Source organism: Elaeis guineensis, chromosome 10, assembly GCF_000442705.2.
Source record: "Elaeis guineensis isolate ETL-2024a chromosome 10, EG11, whole genome shotgun sequence".
Lineage (NCBI taxonomy): Eukaryota > Viridiplantae > Streptophyta > Magnoliopsida > Arecales > Arecaceae > Elaeis > Elaeis guineensis.
This window is the reverse complement of record NC_026002.2, coordinates 71159120-71182039: the sequence shown is the minus strand read 5'-3', so window position 1 is coordinate 71182039 and position 22920 is coordinate 71159120. Positions and strand designations below refer to the sequence as shown.

Genomic DNA, 22920 nt, shown 5'->3' with positions numbered 1-22920 from the left:
GCCAGGCACCTCAACCGAACTTCGGCCGACAGGCCTGGACCCCCTGGCAGGCCACAGTAACGGCCACGACTCTGCTCCACTTCCTGCGACGGATTTCGTGCGGCTCCATCACTCTCTGGCAGGTCACAGTAACGGCCACGACTCTGCTCCACTTCTTACGATGGATTCCGTGTGGCTCCATCACTCCCTGATAGGCCACAGTAATGGCCACGACTCTGCTCCACTTCCTGCGACGGATACCGTGCGACTCCTCCACCCTCTGGCAAGTCGCGACAACGGACGCCGCTCCACTCTCCGCAACAAACTCCACATGGCAGGTCACGGTGATGGCCACGATTCCACTCCGCTACTCTTCATAACAAACTCCTCCTGACCCTGAACGGCCCACTGCCAGACGGTTACAAATGTCGCTATCAGTCTATTGCACCCTCTGCCTATAAAAAGGGGACCCCAGATACGTTATTCTCTAAGCTCTAATTTCTATCTCAAAACTCTGCTAAAATTTTCGTTCGAGCACTCCATTCTTGTTGAGGCAGAGAACTAACTTGAGCGTCGGAGGGTCTTGCCGGAGCACCCCCAACTTCGGTTTAGACTTCCTTTGCAGGTCCCGATGGTGACCGCGGCTCCCTCGACTCCAGCTTCTCCGACGCCGGTGGATTTTTGCACCAACAAGATTGGTGCTAGAGGAAGGGCTGTGTCTTCGCAGTACCCTTATTCTTAAAGGAGTGCTCAACGAGACCGCCTCCGATCATCCTCTCCGACATCCTCTTCTCCTTCCTCTACCAGATCTTCGCCTGATGCCTCCCCGCAAAGCATCCACTCAGTGATCCACGACCTCCGTGGCCAGATCTTAGGCTCCGGCCTCACCTCCAGTTTTCCAGGCTTTTCCTCCTCCGGCAACGGTGGTTGGCGCGGAGCAATTCGACTTGCTGGTTCAGCAGGTCAGAGGCCTCACTGAAGCGGTATAGGCCATGCAGCAGCAGCAACAGCCGCAGGCATCGGTACGACTGGAGAGAACATCGTCGGAACTCCAAAATCCGGCAGTAGGATGGGCCACTTGGGCCAGTCGCCCCGTCTTTCTCAGAAAGACGAATCCGAGGGTGGAGAGCCCTCAGTCAGATCACGATTCTACTCCTGAAAGATCTCTACCTCCATTCTGCCAGAAGACCCTCGAGACCCATAGTCGAGAGGATTTCCTAGACCGGAGGCTCCAGGAGATGAACCGACGGATCGAAGAACTCCGCCACGCTCCCCCCACTTATGGTGAGGATATTTGTACTGACCCTCCCTTTTCTCAAATGATCATGTAGGAACCGATCCCGTCAAACTTCAAGCTTCCTCAATTTGAAAGCTACGACGGGATTTTTGACCCAGTTGACCACCTGGAGGCCTTCCGGACAATGATGCTACTTCATGGCGCGCCGGACGCCATCCTGTGCCGAGCTTTCCCATCCACCTTGAAGGGAGCGACGAGAAACTGGTACTTGGTACTGAAGTCGGGTACCATCTTTTCCTTCGATCAGATGAGCCACCAGTTTGTGGCTCATTTTGTTAGCAGCCGGCATCTTCGAAAGGGTTCGGAGTCCCTCATCAACATCAAGCAGAGGGAGGGGGAGTCCATTCGGGCTTACGTCAACCGTTTCAATGTCACCGCGTTGGAGGTCCAGAACTTAGACCAATCGATCGCGATGGCCGCTCTGAAAGGCGGCCTTTAGAAGAATGACCTTCTATTCTCCTTGAAAAAGAAGTACCCCAGGGATTTTGCTGATTTATTGGCTCGGGCCGAAGGGTACGCCCGAGTAGAAGAAGCCTTCAAGATGAAGGATGAGGAGACCGCGAGAGAGCGACAAGTGGGAGACTCGAGTAAGCCCGCAGTCGAGAAAGGGTCGAGAGAAGCTCGGCCACGTTCTCGAACTCCTCCCGGGCACAAGCGCGCCCAGACTCCTCCCTGAGCGCGCAGACAGAGAAGCCCGGAGCGCCGGGTTCGTCGGGGCTCTCCCCCAGGAAGATTCCGCAGCTATGCCTCCCTCAACGCATCGAAAACTCAGGTGCTGATGGAAGTCAGAGAGCAGCTCCCAAGGCCAGAAAGGATGCGCACACATCCCGGGAAGCGCAATCCTAACAAGTTCTGCCTCTACCATCGTGACCACGGCCACGACACAGAAGAATGTATTCAACTTCGAGACGAGATCGAAGAGCTCATCAGACGAGGTCGGCTCGACAGGTTCATTCGGCGCCGATCTAAGGGTAGAGAAGATCGGCTAAGGGCCCTGCTGCAACCTGAGCCACCGAGGAGGGAAGAGCAGCCCAGAGATCGGCCTCCAATTGGGATCATCAACTCCGTCTCTGGAGGACCTTGATGGGGAGCAGACTTTCTACAGTCTTGAGATTTGAAAAATCTGTAAATGTATTACGAACGACTTCGCTTTAAATCAAGATTCCTTTCAGATTTGCACATCTTTCCCTTTTGGCATGGACTTGTAATGACAGGGGGATAACCCCTTCAGACAACGAAAACAACACCTAATATGGGCAAAATCGAAAGTCCGATTATTTTAAGATCGGATGGGGGGAGAGGCCCTACGGTGCCCATATGCGCCCCCACAGCCCTGTTAGGGACAGGAGGAGAACCTCGCCCTAACATGAGCAAAGTCGAAGGCTCGGTTATTTTTAGATCGGATGGGGGGAGAGGCCCTACGGTGCCCATATGCACCCCCACAGCCCTGTTAGGGACAGGAGGAGAACCTCGTCCTAACATGAGCAAAGTCGAAGGCCCGGTTACTCTTCGACCGGATGGGGGGAGAGGCCCTACAGTGCCCATATGCACCCCCACAGCCCTGTTAGGGACAGGAGGAGAACCTCGCCCTAACATGAGCAAAATCGAAGGCCCAGTTATTTTTAGATCGGATGGGGGGAGAGGCCCTACAGCGCTCATATGCGCCCCCACAGCCCTGTTAGGGACAGGAGGAGAACCTCACCCTAACATGAGCAAAGTCGAAGGCCCGATTATTTTTATACCGGATGGGGGGAGAGGCCCTACGGTACCCATATGCTCCCCCACAGCCCTGTTAGGGACAGGAGGAGAACCTCGCCCTAACATGAGCAAAGTCGAAGGCCCGGTTACTCTTAGATCGGATGGGGGGAGAGGCCCTGCGACACCCATATGTGCCCCCACAACCCTATTAGGAACAGAGGGAGAACCTCGTCCTAACTTGAGCTGAAACTGATTACATCGGAAATAGGAGAAGAACCTCATCCTGACACCAACTAAGATCCGATCATTCAAGACTAGATAAGAAAAAGGGAACTTTCTCAGTGGCCCCTCCGCGCTCCCGTGACCCGACTAAGAGCAGAGAGAAAACCCTCACTCGAGAAAAGAAAAGAAAAGAAAAAAGGGAGGGGGGTTAAAAAGGAAAGCGACGAATCGCATCAGCGACGAACGAAAAATAAATTACATCAAAGATACAGGAAACCTCGTCTCAGCGAGGATTGGGGTTCTTATCAGAATCTCCGGTCTCCCAGAGAGCTCTCAACACATGCCAAGGATAAGACGGCATCCTCAGGGCGACGAGAAGCTCAGACCTCCGAGCTCGAACCCTGAAAGGAGGCGTCAGACCTGAATGGCCCCGAACAAATCTGCGGCTATAAACAAAAGGATGGGCCAATGTGACGGCAATCGGATACCTCCAAACGGCATCGATATCGAACAAAGCAAAAGTCGAAAGGAGCTCGGTAAATGACAATTCAACACGTGAGTAAAAAAGGTAACGAAAAATTCCCTTCTCATATCATTGATTAAGTAAGCATTACAAAGCCCTTGAGGCTGAAGAAGAAAGATGACAAAAAAAAAAAAAGTGGGCCGACGTGGCGGCGACCAGGAACCTCCAGACAATTTCGGCATCAAAGGAAAAAAGGAGGGGGGAATACCACACTAACAATAGTGAATGAAAGAAGTTCGGCAGGCGACAAATTGATGCAGAGTACGGGCAAGGTAACAAAAATCTCCTTTTTATTCTTGATTAACAAGGGGTACGGTACAAGACTTGAAAAGAATACATTAAAAATCGCTCTAAGCTTTCGACTTCCCCTTCCGGTTCCATCTTCCTCAGCAGTATCTCCCAGCACGTGTGATGAATCCATCGGCTCTCGCCCCCGCCTCGTTCTGCACCATTGTCGAAACCCCAACCCTAAGGGGAAAAGGGGGGATAGAATTCAAGGGATAACGGCGGCGACGACCTGTATCGGGAAGAACCGGAAGCACCCCGGAGGCCGCGACGATGCCGGAGAAATGCGCCACCACCGCATACTCCCCGATAACCACTATCCCAGGTACTTCGGCGAGGTCGGCATGTGCTACTTCCACCGCCCCTGCAACAGGTTCTACTGTCCCACCGTCAGCGCCGACCGCCTCTGGTCCCTCGACCCCGACGATGTCGAGGAACCCGCCACGGCTTATGACGGCAACTCTACCCCCTTGACTGGTGTCGCCCCATTCAACTACTTCAGAATTCTCGGGTAGGACGCGCTCACCGGCTAGTTCCGTTATCAAATCTCTGTTGTTGAAAGAATTCTCCCTCGAGCCCCCTGCGAAGCTGTGGGAGCCCTCGATGGCAGTTCGGCAGTCGCTAAACTTGCAGGCCACTATTTTCCCCCTCCTACTCCTCTCGATTCGCAGCATCCTCTCGAGATTGACCTCCAGGGTAGAAGTCCCGACGGGAGGATTCCCCGAAAGGGCTCGGAAGACGGAAGGCAGCAGGAAGCCAGCGGGAATGGCGAAGATTGGCGCAAAGAATGCTTAAGGTTGAAAAAGGCGCTGATGGGTGGCTAAACTCTTGGGCAGAAGAAAGGCGTCGTCTGGACTCTCAGGTGAAATGAAGCCACTGGAGGGAAGGAGGGGACTTAAATAAGCGATGGGGTCCGGCACAGTTATGATGGCGGATATCCCTAGGTCAACCAATGCTCGCCATGTGTCCCACTCACCATGGCGCAGGGCTGACTGCTGGTGGGACCATTATGGCGTGGCACTTGGGATTACGCTCCGATGAGAATTTCGAAAGGACTCTTCGGATCGCCCCGATTTGAAAAGACTCCAGCACGCATGCATTAAATGCCAGAATTTTTGAGGACGGTCGCGCGCAGGATTCGAGAGGGCAACTTCGGCTGTGAAAATTTTTCTGTACTTCATTCGAAATTCAAACTCGAAAGTAGGGGGACTGGTGTTGGGTATAAAATATCTTCCAGCCGAAATTCATATCAGGAGTGACCCTCTAGGGATTCTACCGATGTCCGACTTTCGACGACATCTTTTCGAACCTGTCCGGCAGTCGAGCCTCTGCAACATTCCCAAGTTATGCCGACGGATAAACCCCTATCAGTGTCAATCGAATTCTCCATAACGGACGGACTCCATCCAAGTTTCTACGGTGGTTGACCACCTTCTAGCCTTCGTCTGGACTCCTACGGGAGCCGGACCTCTTCTCCGAACTCCAACTGCAGGTAGCCTTTGTCCGGACTCCCACGGGAGCCGGACCTCTTCCCCGAACTCCAATTGCAGGTAGCCTTCGTCCGGACTCCTACGGGAGCCGGACCTCTTCCCCGAACTCCAACTGCAGGTAGCCTTCGTTCGGACTCCTATGGGAGCCAGACCTCTTCCCCGAACTCCAACTGCAGGTAGCCTTCGTCCGGGCTCCTACGGGAGCCAGACCTCTTCCCTGAACTTCGACTGTACGTAGATTTTGTCCGGACTCCTACAGGAGCCAGACTTCTTTTCCGAATAGGTAGACTTCGTCCGAGCTCCTACGGGAGTCGGACTTCCGCCTTGAACTCCTGTTGCAGGTAGACCTCACTCCGAACTCCTACAAAGGCCGGACTCCGAGCTTCTACTGCAAGCGACCCACTCTGAGCTTCTGCTACAAACGATCTACTTCAAATTTCTACCATGAGCGATCCGTGCCGGATTTTCACTGTAAGCCTTCACCCGAGCTTCCATTGTGGATGAATTCCTTTTGGATTTCTATTGTAGACAGGCCTTGATCGAGATTCCTTGACAAATGATCCCCATCCAGAATTCTATGGAGATCGGACTCCGACCGAACTTCTATAGCGGACAAATTTTGGGCTCACGAAATCCAGCAGCTGGACCCCTCCAGCGGATGAACCTCTCCAGTGCCATCTGACATCCACCGTCGGTCGACCCTCTGTCGAATTCTATGCAAAATCGGACTGCATCTGCGGAAAGCCTCTGACCGAGCTCCTACGGCAAGTGGTCCTCGCCTGCAGTCTTAACGTCCAAGGCACCCAACAGGATTTGCAACATTCGAGTTCCTCTCAGATGGATAGCTACCTCTCTCCGTCAGGCACCTCAACCGAACTTCGGTCGACAGGCCTGAACCCCCTGGTAGGCCACAGTAACGGCCACGACTCTGCTCCACTTCCTGCGATGGATTCTGCGCGGCTCCATCACTCTCTGGTAGGCCACAGTAACGGCCACGACTCTGCTCCACTTCCTGCGACGGGTTCCGCACGGCTCCATCACTCCCTGACAGGCAACAGTAATGGCCACGACTCTGCTCCACTTCCTACGATGGATACCGCACGGCTCCTCCACCCTTTGGTAAGTCGCGACAACGGATGCCGCTCTACTCCTCGCAACAGACTCCACATGGCAGGTCACGGTGATGGCCACGATTTCACTCCACTACTCTTCATAACAAACTCCTCCTGGCCCCGAATGGCCCACTGCCAGACGGTTACAAACGTCGCTATCAGTCTATTGCACCCTCCGCCGATAAAAAGGGGACCCCAGATATGTTATTCTCTGAGCTTTAATTTCTATCTCAAAATTCTGATAAAATTTTCGTTCGAGCACTCCATTCTTGTTGAGGTAGAGAACTGACTTGAGCGTTGGAGGGTCTTGCTGGAGTACCCCCAACTCCGGTTTAGACTTCCTTTGCAGGTCCCGACGGTGACCGCGGCTCCCTCGACTCCAGCTTCTCTGATGTCGGTGGATTTTTGCACCAACAACACCAAAGAACTCGGTCTGGATGCTCACGTATTTGTGGGGTTATGATTGTCCACAGACAGATAGATGGATGAGAGGGTGACGCGGTGGATAGAGACTGTGCTTCCAAGGAGGGCTTCATAAAATTGGGGAGTTCGATTGAAAGTGGTTCCGAGGCCTACTATGATGGCCTCTTGTGTATGGTATCGGAGTTTATGACATCGATCTTTTCCCTGGCATCCAGCTCCAGTGGTACTGAAGTCACTCGCAGGATGTATTGAGGTTCTCCTAACCTAGCGAACATCGGATCCAGGACCCCAAAGTCCTCGCACTGCATCTCGCCTCTGCCCGCGCCAACATTGGTGACTTCAGACTCTCTTTCTTGCATGCCCAGCCACCGCAGGCGTCAAAACCATTTGCGAGCGACTTTGACCTTCTCTCTTGCATGCGCACGCTGAGTCGCGGACTTGGAGTTTCCCAGCCAACATTGCCATTTTCTTTTAAGTTCCGAAGCTCCCCCGTGTATCTGTTCTCCAGCGATACCGAAGCCCATCGGCCAACCCACTCCTAGGTGATGCTGAAGCACCCACTCTAGGCAGTCCTGAAGCTGCTCGCCAAATGACTTGCTTCCAAGCAACACCTAAGCCTCTACCGACAAAATCAATCCTCAATACTTATGAGACTACTAGTAAGTGATCGAAAACTCTTTGAAACTCCCTGTGCGCATGTCTCCACATTTATTCGCAAGCAGGGCTGAAGCTACCCGTTGGTGGACCAAGTCCCGAACGATATCGAGACCAACGACCGGCCTGATCTCAAGCGGTGTTAGTGATCAGATCTCGGGCGCTGCTAAAGCTGCTTACCACGAGCTTGAGCCCAATAGAAACTTTTGAACCTTTGACCAAGCTGCCCCAGCATCTCCTAACAGGAAAGGATGCCTCGGACTATCCTAATTAAGCCTGAAACTGGGGGGCAAGCAATCCAAGCTAGAGAAAACAGGCCCTAAAAAGATTTGCAAAACTTTCATGAGCAAAGCTAAAGTCGAGGTCTGTCAAATTAAAGGATCAAGATCCATCCGAAGTTGGATTGAAACCAAATCGAAGCCTAAAATGAAGCAATCTTTAAGACCAGGCTAAGGACGCTGAACTCTACAAAATCGATCTCCAAGATGTAATTTCCCCCGAAGCCGAGCGTAGAATGGTCTAATCTAAACCAGGTCGATAAGCGCTCTTGCCTCATACATATAGGGTCAATGATGATGACTCCACTTTTCAGTGGGAACTCCAAAGACCTAGAGACCCTATCCTTCAGAAGGCTGAGGGTCCCTCCTTTCGATAGGAAGGTTCAAGGTGGACGGTGTCCCCACTGATTCGATCTAACCAACATGAGATTGCTAAATACAGTTCGGAGATAAAATTATGAGGGATCAGGGGAACACAAAGTAAGTTCAATTCCAAATAAAATATTTCATATATAATAATTACAAAAAAAATATCGAAGCAAATGCGATCATACAAGAAGGAAGAAAAAAAGAAAAAGCGAAACAATAGAGGCCAACATCGACTCCACGCCTTGTTCGAGGGAAGGCTTCCTTTGTCTTTCGTCAAGGAGGAGAAAATTGAAACTGGGTGCACCATCACCTTCCCCGCACAGGCCCCATGATCGTTGAAGCGACAGAAGTATCTATGTTGGCGACCTTCTCTCCGCGCATGGTAGAGGCCTCGAACTCTCCGACTCCACATTTCCAACCCACAAAAAAAATATGCGAGAAGGAGAAAGAGACGCTCTCATACCAGGTGACCAACGGCGACCGCCATCCTCATTCTACCCCAAAATGGAAACCTGATCCAGTCGGGAAGCAAGCGGGGCTCTGGTGGCGGTGGGTGAAGGCCATGTTCAAATCGCATCAGTAGGCCACTTAGGGCCCTGAGGAAGAGACCTCCTGACAGTGAGGACCACGGTCTGCAATGAGACCGACTGCACAGTCCAGTGGCCATCTCTCTTGGAAGCACATACCCCACAGATGCACCATGAGAGACAGTCATCGAAGCCATGCCCGCTCTGAGCATAGCATTGAAGTCATCCCTCAAAGCTGCTGATCCGCACTTCCTCCAGACGAGATGAATATTTTCAATACCTCCCAAGCTAAGATGAAATCTACAAAGTGACTCCCTTCCCTCAGACGACAAGCGATGGCCCCGATCGGAAAGGTGGGGTCCTCTGCTAGTGAAGAAGATGCCCACTGCACGCCCAAGGTGAAAGGAACTGCCCCATTACATCATAGCACGCAAGAAGTGAACCTCCACTCTGAGATGGAGGTGGGGGAGATCTCCGCCCTATAAAAAGAGGAGCCAAATTCAAGTGCCTTGTAACCACCCCTATTAACTGACGATACATGTTGACTAGGGTTGGTCACAAGCACCGCCCTTGCTGACACGCACTTAATTCGGATGTGAGTAGAGCAGCCATGCCACTTCACCTCCCCTCTCCCGGACTTCGAGGTGATGTGCATTCAATACGGACACAAAAGTATGGACATGCTCCAAAAGTCACGCGCATGACCTACAGTCAAGGTGGCACTTCATATTCTCGGTCAGTGCATGTGGGATTACTCCCTTCACCCAACACCCAGAAGTAGAGGGGCATATGTTGGGGAGGGGTATTAAATATGGACTGAAGCATGTCTCCACTGATGTCTGGGCAGAACTAATCTCCATGGAATCTGCATCGCCTCAGTTAGTCCGATCCTTGCGACAGGTGTGCTGCCCAAAGATTGGGGGTTCCCCAATACCCGTGCCATGGTCCGAAGCCCCCTCTTGGGATTAAGCCGATCCCGACTTTCAGATCCTAATCTAATGGCCAGTCCCAGCGGCTAATGGGCCTTAGGCAGACTTCAGTGATTCGACTGATCTCCTTTCTGACTGACCCCCAATCGAGCATCGATTAGCCATACTCCGTCTGAGGTCCAAGCCGGAGGACACTAATCATTTCTCTTTATACAAACTTATCAGGACATACCATCTAGCTACGTCACTCCACTTATCGACTGTGCGCCAGTTGGGCCCTTCCACCCTTGACCTTAATCTCTCAATGAATAGAGAAGAGGTCCCGACGAAGGTCATAGCACCGATCCCCGCCTCGACCACCGACTCCAATTTCCTATCGATCCATGCATCGACCAGCGAACCCCATTTCGACTAACAATCGAGATTCGAACAATTGATTCTACCTTCGACTGACCCCTTGGTCACTAGCCCTAAGGCAATATCTGAGTATCGGGAGTGGAGCCGAGGAAAACCTCAACTTTAGCATTTTTTCTGAAAGTTTTGAGTTGATCCTTACTCCTTATCAATCTCTGAGTTATTCACTATTACAACTTATCACTTTTAGAAGATTGACTCTCACCACCTCGAATTCCATGGTGTGGATTGAACCAGTCTCTGGGATAAATCGAGCCTCACCTCTCCGACTCCCCACTATCTTCGGGTAGGACTTTTTGAAGGTAGATCTAAATTTTCCTCTGTGCATGCATCTATCCTCTATCGATGTCGAGGTCCTTTTAAACGGCCCCCATGCTCCCTGTGTGCATGCACAATGCAGCCCCATCGGCATCAGACTGCATCGGGTTTGCATACCCGAAGGCTCCTTGCATGCTCGTATATAACTTTGATGGTCTGAGGCTGACTATGACCCCATAGCCCTCTTGTGCACGCCGCTTCACTAGCCCCTATATCTGGCTTCGGGCAAAACCATAGTCACTCACAAGAAGCTTCGAAGTTTTTGGATGCTTGCTATAGTCGATCTCTCCTTTATGGACCATCACTGCTCCCATTACGAATGACACATTGTAATACCTGAGTGTACAAATGTCCGGTCCCTACATCGAGCCTCAAGTCTGGACCATGTACCAGCCTAATCAAAATTTTTTTATCCATGATTACTTCGAATAGAGGAGAAAGATTGGAGCGAGGAGCTCCCTATGCTCACTCACATCTTCGATGGAATCAAGGCCTTCCTCCAAAAGGACCGTGCAACGAAGCCTCTAGCACCATCCCTTTTAAAGAAACCTACATTGGATTCTCCAGCGCCCAGTTCAAATGTGCATGAATTCGAACTTTGTTCGTCTCTACCTTGACCTATTCTCCAGCAGTGACTTAATATCATGCATGAGATACGCAAATCCCGATCAAGTGCTGCATGAAAATCCACACTCCCCAATATGCATTGCTTTTCGAAATGCAGCTTATCATTGTTCCTCTGCAACTCCTCACATCCGTCAAAAGTTGCATGCATATCTCAACTAAAAAGCATCAAGTTCCTGTATCTTCGGCCCATTCTACCTGCAGTACTCCCTTCGCTCGAGCCAAGACTCAGGCTTGAAAGTAAGAGGGCATGTTTTGGAAGAAATTTTGCCTAGACCGAAAATAAGAAGAGACCGAAGGTCCAGCATGTTAACAATTTAATCAGCCCATGTCAGTACTAAAAGGTCTTCATCAGCCATGCTGCCCTGTGTACTTTATTAATTTTCGATTGTGCATCATCCATTGTATATATTACGAGGATTGTCTTGGGTCATCTGAACTTGGCAGAGGCATTGATTGCCTCTCTCTCTTGCCCCATCCTCCCACAAGAATCACAGCAAGGCAAAAGGAAAAAAGGAGGAGATGGAGGATAGAGAAAAGGTGGTAGGAGAGGAAGAGAAGGATGAGGATGCACCCGTGCATCCGGCTTTCGCCCGCAGATGTCCATGCTCTCCACATGCATCCAACCTCCTCTCAGCCTCTGATCCTGGCATCGGCCTCCACTCCCAACTTTGGCCGTTAGTCCCTAAGAGGCTTCTTTATGGTGCTGTCACATCACCCCCTTTTAATGAGTAGAGCAAGCCTCCCATACTCTCAGCTTCTAGTTGTCATAATCTCAGTGACAGGAACATGGCCAGAGCCGAAGTCAAATAGAGGCCTCTACCGAAATTAGATCTTGGCCGATCCAAAGTCAGGCTACTGAACCTTAGATGCTAACCCAAGGGATACCACGACTCAAGTTTCTTCCTCAAAGATTTTTGACAGAACCTTACTCCTAACCGGCCTTGAAGCCATTCACTATTACAACTCATTACTTTGAAGAGATCGGCCCTTGCACGATCCCATCGGACCATGTCACCCCACGTGGGACCAAGTCACTTCGGCATCCAATCCAGACCAGCAAACCTCGGACTTCGATCCTTGGCTCTAGCTCCAGCATTCACACTAAACTCACCTCCTGTCAATGCATAACCAGCCCAAGGCCTATCTCTCCCGATCTATGATTCGGCTACCACGCCTGATAACATTTATGCAAAGTCTTCAAATAGTTGTTAAGTCAGATCATTAAAGGCAACGGCTTATCATGATGACTCCTAGAGATTTCTCAACGGTCCGATTACATCATCCTATTTAAATATAAAGATAGTTATGAACAAAACCATACCATTCTCAAAGCTTCCAACTGTCAACTCATGATATTAATAGAGATGGTCTCTACTTGCTATGAGATGATACCACTCATCAATCCTCAAAAAGTGAGAGGGCAAGGCATGGTTTTCAAGGGCATAATGAAGGGTAAAAAGGTCCTTTACGACCTTCCTACTCTCCAAGGTTCTAATCTCACCTATAAAAAGATAAAACAAGGATCCTCTAGGTATGCCTCTTGTCCCTCTCATAAACATTCGTTCTTTTCCACCTGTTGCGGAACATCTGACTTGAGCATCGGAGGGTCCCAACTGGAGCCATTTTCGATGGACATTTTTTTTACAGGTCCGACCACCGTCAATCCACCGGACGTCATCTCTATCCATCGCCTTCGGCCCAAGATGGATTTCAGCCGCAACACGATCCATGATCATTTGAATATCCCTTCTTCTCCCTACTCAAATTATGAATCCTATCATACTAGAGGGAATCAATAGATCAACTCATAACAATTACTTGCCAAATGTATGAGTGGCTTCAGGACTAGGAGAGAGCCTTGTGACCATTGTGGCAATACCAATGCTGTGTACCTCAGCTGGATGACGTGGATGTCTGAATTTGCCGAACTAGCTGGCACAATTGGCTTAAATCTATGTCAGAAAAAAAAAATGCTGCGTTTAATTTGAGTACCATATCCCTTCATATAGTTACATTTGGGCAGTCACGAAGATTTAGAGATTGTCCTGACTTTCTAAAAGGCTTGCATTTCCACCGCTCATACCTTTTTTGAATTGGGCAAGGTACTCCCTTGTCCAAGAACGTGCTACCATCCTTGCCTTCTCTTTTCCCAGAGTCGATCAACAGGCATTATAAAATGATACTTTACAGGATACCAGATGCCAGCATTGGGGCTTACAGCAGCTTTCACTCTTCTAAAGCTATAAATAGGATAGAGGCCATTGAATCATCTTCCTTACCTTTCGCTTCATTGCTCTACTGGTAACTACGATTTGTTACATTTATTATCTCTTGAACTCAATATCATGTAACCAAAAAAAGACACTCAATGTCACTCTATAACTTGCTTATGAGTCATGAAGTTTTTAGAGCATTGTTTCAGTCTATAGCTAACATGCGTGCCAAAGAGCCATCAGGTCATAGTTTAGGTCAGGCAGGAAGAGATTTTAAGAGGGAAAGTGGTATGTTTGCATGGCCGGACGGGCAAAGTTACCTCCTCACTTGGGAAATGAAAGGACTTCAGCTCCACCAAAGCTTTAAACTCCTTGAAAGCTTGAAATACTTCTGACTTTTTTTTTAAAAGGTACACCTATGTTTTTCTACTAAAATCATCAATAAAAGTTAGAAAATAACGACGACCTCCAAATGAGCTAGGAGTAATCGGTCCGCAAATGTCGGTATGGATGAGTTGAAGTGGTGTTTTTGCTTTATTATAAGACTCCTTTGAAAAATTCCTCCTTGGATGTTTGCCAAAAGTACACCCCTCACATATATTATTAGAAACATCAATATAGGACAGCCCTTTCACCATTCTCTTACTTGAAAGAAGTTTTAGAGCACCGAAGTTTACATGTCCAAACCGCAAATGCCAAAGCCAAGAAACATCCTTCATACATGCACTTAGACATTTAGCAATAACATGATTTATATTTAGCATAAACATGCGGTTATTGGACATAGAAACTTGAGCAATCAATTTATTTTGTTTTCTTAAATAGAAGCTTCCTTCTTTCAATTGCATATCAAATCCTCTCTCCAAGAGTTACCCAATACTAAGAATGTTGGTTTTTATATCAGGCACATAATAGACATTGGAAATAAATTGTTGGTTTCCATCTTTGAGTTGAATAAGTATCTTACCAATGCCATTCACCTTTACCTTAGAAGATTCAACATCAATAAAGATAAGGAGCATTCAAGATTTATATGAGATGACAACTCCCCTAAATCTTATTTGTATTTTTGCTAATGAAGAAATAATTTTTTTTGAAGATGCTATCAAAGATGAGAAGTGGAGGAAAGCCATGAATGAGGAGATAAAAGTCATAGAGAAGAATGAGACATGGGAACTCACTTCTCTACCAGAAGGTTTTGAACCGATTGGAGTAAAATGGGATTTTAAAGTCAAAAAGAATGTACAAGGTGAAGTGGAGAAATACAAAGCACGACTTGTGGCTAAAGGCTACAAGCAAAAGGTCGGGATTGACTACGAGGAGGTCTTTACTCCCGTTGCTCGAATAGAAACCGTTCGCTTGGTGATTTCTTTGGCAACTCAAAATAAATGGAAGATTTTTCAACTTGATGTCAAATCAGCCTTTCTTAATGGCTATTTGAATGAAGAGGAGAATTATATGGTATCAGAGCTATGGTATCAGAGCTTGTAACCTTGATGGTGAATGGTCATGTTTCATTTGGAGATGCTTCTAAGGTAAAGGTGAAGGGCATTGGTAAGATATTTATTCAACTCAAAGATGGAAGCCAACAATTTATTTTCAATGTCTATTATGTGCCTGATATAAAAACCAACATTCTTAGTGTTGGGCAACTCTTGGAGAGAGAATTTGATATGCAACTGAAAGAAGGAAGCTTCTATTTAAAGAAACAAAATAAATTGATTGCTCAAGTTTCTATGTCAAATAATCACATGTTTATGCTAAATATAAATTATGTTATTACTAAATGTTTAAGTGCATGTATGAAGGATGTTTCTTGGCTTTGGCATTTGCGGTTCGGACATGTAAACTTCGGTGCTCTAAAACTTCTTTCAAGTAAGAGAATGGTGAAGGGACTGCCCTATATTGATGCCCCTAATAATATATGTGAGGGGTGTATTTTTGGCAAACATCCAAGGAGGAGCTTTCCAAAGGAGTCTTATAATAAAGCAAAAACACCACTTCAACTCATCCATACTGACATTTGCGGACCGATTACTCCTAGCTCATTTGGAGGTCGTCGTTATTTTCTAACTTTTATTGATGATTTTAGCAGAAACACATGGGTGTACCTTTGGAAAGAAAAGTCAGAAGCATTTCAAGCTTTCAAGGAGTTTAAAGCTTTGGTGGAGAATCAAAGTGGTATCAGAGCTATGACTAATGTAGGAGGACTTTAACAATTTTTTCTTCCTCGTCTTACCAACACCAACTATGAGAATTGGAGTATCCATATGAAGGCGTTGCTTGGATCTCAAGATATTTGGGACATAGTTGAAAGAGGTTATGAAGAAGCTGGAGAAGCGGATACTCTTACGGTGCAACAACGAGAGGTCCTGTGGGATAAGAGGAAGAAAGATAAGAAGGCTCTCTACTTCATCTATCAAGCCATAGATGAGTCGGCTTTTGAGAAGATTGCGGCGGCCACGACTTCTAAAGAAGCATGGGAGATTCTTCAAAATGCATACAAAGGAATTAAGAAAGTGAAGAAAATTCGCTTTCAAACTCTTAGAGGTGAATTTGAAGCCCTACAAATGAAAGAGTCCGAATCCATCTCGGATTTCTTTACAAGAGTCTTGACCATTGTAAACCAATTGAGGAGAAATGGTGAGACACTTGATGACAATCAGGTCGTAGAGAAAATCCTACGATCTTTGGACCATAAATTTGATTATGTTGTGGTGGCCATTGAAGAGTCCAAAGATTTGGACACTATGACGGTGGATGAGCTTATGGGTTCGCTTCAAGCCTATGAACAAAGAATACTAAAGAGAAGACAAGAGCCATTGAAGCAAGTTCTGCAAAGCAAGCTCTCCGTCAATGATAAGAAGGATGAGTCAAGAGGCGAAAGTAGCCAAAGAAGCCGTGGTCATGGTCGAGGACGTGGTCATGGTAGAGGTCGAGCCTATGGTCGTGGTAGAGGCCGTGGTGACCACAACAATGTTGAGGAAGGCAACCAAAATCATGGAGGAAGAGGACAAAGAGGTAGAGGCCGAAGGTATGACAAAGGTCAAGTTCAATGTTACAATTGCAATAAGTTTGGGCATTACTCTTTTGAGTGCTACTCTAATCAATCTAATCAAGTTCATGAGAAAGCAAATTATGCCAAAAAAGATGATGATAAAGATGACGTGCTTCTACTAGCACGAAAAGGAGGAGATGCTACCAATCAAAATATGTGGTACTTGGACTCCGGTGTAAGTAACCACATGTCCGGGCATAAAGAAATTTTCATGGAACTTGATGAAATGGTGAATGGTCATGTTTCATTTGGAGATGCTTCTAAGGTAAAAGTGAAGGGTATTGGTAAGATACTTATTCAACTCAAAGATGGAAGCCAATAATTTATGTCCAATGTCTATTATGTGCCTGATATAAAAACCAACATTCTTAGTATTGGGCAACTCTTGAAGAGAGTTGAAAGAATATCAAACAAAGCTAAAGTTCTTTTCTTGCAAAAATCTCTATCATCTTCATTTCTTAGTAAGAAATACTTCAATACTCCTCTCTTCCTCTATCCACCACAACTAGAGCTTATCTTGAATAAGTCCACCACTTTGTTGTGGTGGATAGAGGAAGAGAGGAGTATTGAAGTATTTCTCACTAAAAAATGAAGAGGATAGAGATTTTTGCAAGAAGAGAACTTTAGCTTTGTTTGATATTCCTTCAACACTCTTAATTCAAAGTGACTCAAGTACATCCCTTTATATAGATAATTTTACAACCTTTCAACTATCCTCTATACAAAATACCAAGAGTCATAATTATGAATGACACTTTGATTTTATACAAAGAGAAGAATTCTAAGTGCATTTCATAGAAAACATCAAGAGTCATTGCTAATAACAAGATAACATTAATTTAGTTTTTTAATTCCAATACCTTCTCTTGAAACAAGGAGTCTTGAGAATACAAAAAAAACATCTCTTGATCCAAAGCACAATTAAGTTTATTTATTTTCAATACCCCCCTTTAAACTTAATTATCTTCCATCCTTCATACCAAGTAGACCTTTGAATTTGTTGAAGAGATCAACTCCAAGTGGTTTAGTAAAAATATCCGCAATTTGATCATGAGTCTTTACATAAATAAGCTCCACATCTTTGTTCTTCACATGCTCCCGGATTGAATGAAAGCGAACATCTATATGTTTGCTCCTTTGATGATAGATCGAATTTTTTTCCAAAGCAATTGCCGACTTGCTATCAATATAAATTTGTGTAGCTTCATTTTGATCAAAATTAATTTCTTTTAGCAAGTTTCTTAGCCATATTGCATGACTAACACATGTAGATGCTGCAATATATTTGGCTTCACAAGTTGAGAGAGTAACAATCAATTGCTTCTTTGACATCCATGAGAATGCCGTATCACCCATAAAAAATACAAATCCGAAAGTGCTTTTTCGATCATCCATATCTCCACCCCAATCACTATCAGAATAGCCTTCAAATTGAAAGTTATTTGAATAAGAATAGAATAAACCAAGGCTTAGAGTACCTTGAATGTAACGTAGGATTCTCTTAGCCGCCTTCCAATGGGTTGATTTTGGTTCCTCCATGAATCGACTCACCAGATCAACACTATATAGTATATCTGGTCTTGTACATGTCAAGTACCTCAAACATCCTACCAAGCTTCTGTAGAGTGTAGAATCAATTACCTTACCTTCATCATTCTTGGATAATTTTGCACCACAATCCACTGGTGTGCTAATAGGATTGCATTCTTCCATCTTGAACCTTTTAACCACTTCCTTTGCATAATGCTCTTGGGAAAGAAAAATCCTATTTTCTAATTGATTCACCTCTAAGCCAAGAAAATAAGACATAAGTCCTATGTCAGTCATTTCAAACTCCTTCGCCATTGCTTGTTTGAATTCTTTGATCAATTGTGTAAAATTACCGGTGAAGATAAGATCATCAACATATAATGAGACAAGCAATATATTTCCATCATTCTTTTTGACATAGAGAGCTTGTTCATAGGGGCATTGAACAAAGCCATTAACTTTGAAATATGTATTAATTCTTGAGTTCCAACCTCTAGGTGTTTGTTTCAAACCGTAAAGAGTCTTTTTTAATTTCAACACTTTGTCTTCTTGCCCACTTCTGACATAACCTTTAGGTTAATCAATATATACCTCTTCATTCAAATAGCCATTAAGAAAGACTGATTTGACATCAAGTTGAAAAATCTTCCATTTATTTTGAGTTGCTAAAGAAATCACCAAGCGAACGGTTTCTATTCGAGCAACGGGAGCAAAGACCTCTTCGTAGTCAATCCCGGCCTTTTGCTTGTAGCCTTTAGCCACAAGTCGTGCTTTGTATTTCTCTACTTCACCTTGTGCATTCTTTTTGATTTTAAAAATTCATTTTACTCCAATCGGCTCAAAACCTTATGGTAGAGAAGTGAGTTCCCATGTCTCATTCTTCTCTATGGCTTTTATCTCCTCATTCATGGCTTTCCTCCACTTCTCATCTTTGATAGCATCTTCAAAAGAAATTATTTCTTCATTAGTAAAAAGACAAATAAGATTTAGGAGAGTTATCACCTCATATAAATCTTGAATGCTCCTTGTCTTTATTGATGTTGAATCTTCTTCATCCGATGAAATAGGAGATGAAGGTGGTGTTGGTTCTCTAGTTTGCTCCTTGATTTGTTCTTCATCTTGTATCATCACCATGTTAGTGTTCCAATTCCAAATGCCATCTTCTTGAAACTCTACATCTCGGCTTATAATGACTTTCTTCTCTTTTGGTTCATAGAGTTTGTAGGCCTTAGATCTTGGATCATATCCGATAAAGATGCATGACAAATTTTTATCATCTAACTTGCTTCTCCTTTGATCTGGAATATGTGCATAAGCTATGCACCCAAACACCTTCAAATGAGAGATATTGGGCTTGTAACCACTCCATGCTTCTTGTGGTGTTATCCCTTCTAAATTTTTTGTAGGACATCTATTAAGCAAGTAGACTGCACAATTGACGGTCTCGCCCCAAAACTCCTTCGGCATCTCTTTTGTTTTAAGCATACTTCGGACCATATCAAGTATAGTCCGATTTTTTCTTTCTGCGACATCATTTTGCGGAGGTGAGTATGGTGCGGTCAAGGGTCTCTAAATACCATGAGATTTATAAAAAATTTCAAACTCCTTGGATGTGAATTCTCCTCCACGATCTGACCGCAACGCCTTGATAGTATAACCACTTTGATTCTCCACCAAAGCTTTAAACTCCTTGAAAGCTTGAAATGCTTCTGACTTTTCTTTCCAAAGGTACACCTATATTTTTTTGCTAAAATCATCAATAAAAATTAGAAAATAATGACGACCTCCAAATGAGCTAGGAGTAATCGATCCGCAAATGTCGGTATGGATGAGTTGAAGTGGTGTTTTTGCTTTATTATAAGACTCCTTTGGAAAGCTCCTCCTTGGATGTTTGCCAAAAACACACCCCTCACATATATTATTAGGGGCATCAATATAGGGCAGCCCTTTCACCATTCTCTTACTTGAAAGAAGTTTTATAGCACCGAAGTTTACATGTCCGAACCGCAAATGCCAAAGCCAAGAAACATCTTTCATACATGCACTTAGACATTTAGCAATAACATGATTTATATTTAGCATAAACATGCGGTTATTTGACATAGGAACTTGAGCAATCAATTTATTTTGTTTCCTTAAATAGAACCTTCCTTCTTTCAGTTGCATATTAAATCCTCTCTCCAAGAGTTGCCCAACACTAAGAATGTTGGTTTTTATATCAAGCACATAATAGACATTGAAAATAAATTGTTGGCTTCCATCTTTGAGTTGAATAAATATCTTACCAATGCCCTTCACCTTTACCTTAGAAGCATCTCCAAATAAGACATGACCATTCACCGTTTCATCAAGTTCCATGAAAATTTCTTTATGCCCGGACACGTGGTTACTTGCACCGGAATCCAAGTACCACATATTTTGATTGGTAGCATCTCCTCCTTTTCGTGCTAGTAGAAGCACGTCATCTTCATCATCATCTTTTTTGGCATAATTTGCTTTCTCATGAACTTGATTAGATTGATTAGAGTAGCACTCAAAAGAGTAATGCCCAAACTTATTGCAATTGTAACATTGAACTTGATCTTTGTCATACCTTCGGCCTCTACCTCTTTGTCCTCTTCCTCCGTGATTTTGGTTGCCTTCCTCAACATTGTTGTGGTCACCACGGCCTCTACCACGACCATAGGCTCGACCTCTACCATGACCACGTCCTCGACCACGACCACGGCTTCTTTGGCTACTTTCGCCTCTTGACTCATCCTTCTTATCATTGACGGAGAGCTTGCTTTGCAGAACTTGCTTCAATGACTCTTGTCTTCTCTTTAGTATTCTTTGTTCATAGGCTTGAAGTGAACCCATAAGCTCATCCACCGTCATAGTGTCCAAATCTTTGGACTCTTCAATGGCCACCACAACATAATCAAATTTATGGTCCAAAGATCGTAGGATTTTCTCTACGACCCGATTGTCATCAAGTGTCTCACCATTTCTCCTCAATTGATTTACAATGGTCAAGACTCTTGTAAAGAAATCCAAGATGGATTCGGACTCTTTCATTTGTAGGGCTTCAAATTCACCTCTAAGAGTTTGAAGGTGAATTTTCTTCACTTTCTTAATTCCTTTGTATGCATTTTGAAGAATCTCCCATGCTTCTTTAGAAGTTATGGCCGTCGCAATCTTCTCAAAAGCCGACTCATCTATGGCTTGATAGATGAAGTAGAGAGCCTTCTTATCTTTCTTCCTCTTATCCCGCAGGACCTCTCGTTGTTGCACCGTCAGAGTATCCGCTTCTTCAGCTTCTTCATAACCTCTTTCAACTATGTCCCAAATATCTTGAGATCCAAGCAACGCCTTCATATGGATACTCCAATTCTCATAGTTGGTGTTAGTAAGACGAGGAAGAGAAAATTGTGAAAGTCCTCCTACATTAGCCATAGCTCTGATACCACTTTGTTGTGATGGATAGAGGAAGAGAGGAGTATTGAAGTATTTCTCACTAATAAATGAAGAGGATAGAGATTTTTGCAAGAAGAGAACTTTAGCTTTGTTTGATATTCCTTCAACACTCTTAATTCAAAGTGACTCAAGTACATCCCTTTGTATAGATAATTTTACAACCCTTCAACTATCCTCTACACAAAATACTAAAGAGTCATAATTATGAATGACACTTTGATTTTATACAAAGAGAGGAATTCTAAGTGCATTTCATAGAAAATACCAAGAGTCATTGCTAATAACAAGATAACATTAATTTAGTTTTCTAATTCCAATATCTTCTCTTGAAACAAGGAGTCTTAAGAATACAAAAAAAATATCTCTTGATCCAAAGCATAATTAAATTTATTTATTTTCAACATTTAAAAGGGAAAGTGGTATGTTTGCTTGGCCGGACGGGCAAAGTTACCTCCTCACTTGGGAAATGAAAGGACCTCAGCTCCTTCACAGCCTCAACAAAAACATACTTTGACTCGGGAAATTACAAACTTTAGACCATGGACTATCTGTTCCTTAACCCATTCAGCTTCCTCATCTCTTTTTCCTGGATGTGGACTCTCTGACATAAAGTTCTTTGGTCCAAGCTTTAGCTGTTTCTTATGGTAAGTAACTTGGTAGATGGCTCGAGCAAGCTAAGGTCTAGATTTGAATTTGAAAGGAAAAGGAAACAGCTTGATATGTGAAGATACATTATGGTGACTAGTATCTGGACTCTTGTACCACACCCTGCTGATTGATTTTGCACTGGAATCCTGAGCTAGGTGTGTCGGCCTTTACCATCTGACGGATGGGTTCTTTCCAGGAAATTACATGCATGATATTGACAAAGGTTACCAGCCCTTTTTTTTTTTTTTTGATGAACAAGGACTGCCAGCCTTCATAGCCATAGTTCAGAGGAATGCTTATATTTGTCAATGGTGGAGCCAACATTCTGCCATTTTTGACTTCAAGGTACCTAGCTGCAGCTGCAAATCATATTTGATGCTGATGTTGAATCCATTCTTTTTTTTTTCGTAGCAGTTTTCTTAGTAGTATTAAGAAGTGCCTCTATTCAAGAGGGGAAAAGAAAAGGAAAGAAGAAAAGAAGTGCAACTTGAAAGCAATGAATTTGGTGGCGATAATTTCTATTTCTTTTTGTTTGATGGAAATTTAATAAAGCTATCATCTTTTGCACCAATGGGATCTCCCATGAGTTTGCAGTTCTCATGATCAACACCGAAAGTTAGCACTTTTATTGCTAACAAAATTTATAAAAGTTTTTATAAATTTGTATATAGATTTCATGAAAGTATTAATTGAATGATTTGAATCCTTGCAATTGTTGGCGAAGCTAGCCATTAAATATCAGACGATGATTGGTACTAATTAGTGTTTTAATTCAAAGCATACCGGCTCACTCCTTTTTTTCCCCCTTTTTTCCTTGAATTAATTTTAACCAGAGACTCACAAGTACTGTGGCTCTCAAATAATTAAGTT

The 22920-nt window shown here is 44.9% G+C and overlaps 2 protein-coding genes across 2 annotated transcripts; one reads left to right on the top strand and one right to left on the bottom strand.

Moving 5' to 3' along the window:
• Positions 1–15628: 15628 nt before the first annotated feature.
• On the top strand, positions 15629–16738 carry LOC140852225 (uncharacterized). The gene has a single exon (XM_073245198.1). The coding sequence runs from the start codon at positions 15629–15631 to the stop codon at positions 16736–16738; it is 1110 nt and encodes a 369-aa protein (XP_073101299.1).
• Positions 16739–20102: 3364 nt separating this feature from the next.
• Positions 20103–21381, bottom strand: LOC140852224 (uncharacterized). The gene is made up of 2 exons (XM_073245197.1): positions 20232–21381; positions 20103–20143 (listed from the first exon to the last, which is right to left on the bottom strand). Exons 1-2 carry the CDS (start codon positions 21379–21381, stop codon positions 20103–20105), a joined length of 1191 nt encoding a protein of 396 aa, XP_073101298.1.
• Positions 21382–22920: the final 1539 nt, after the last annotated feature.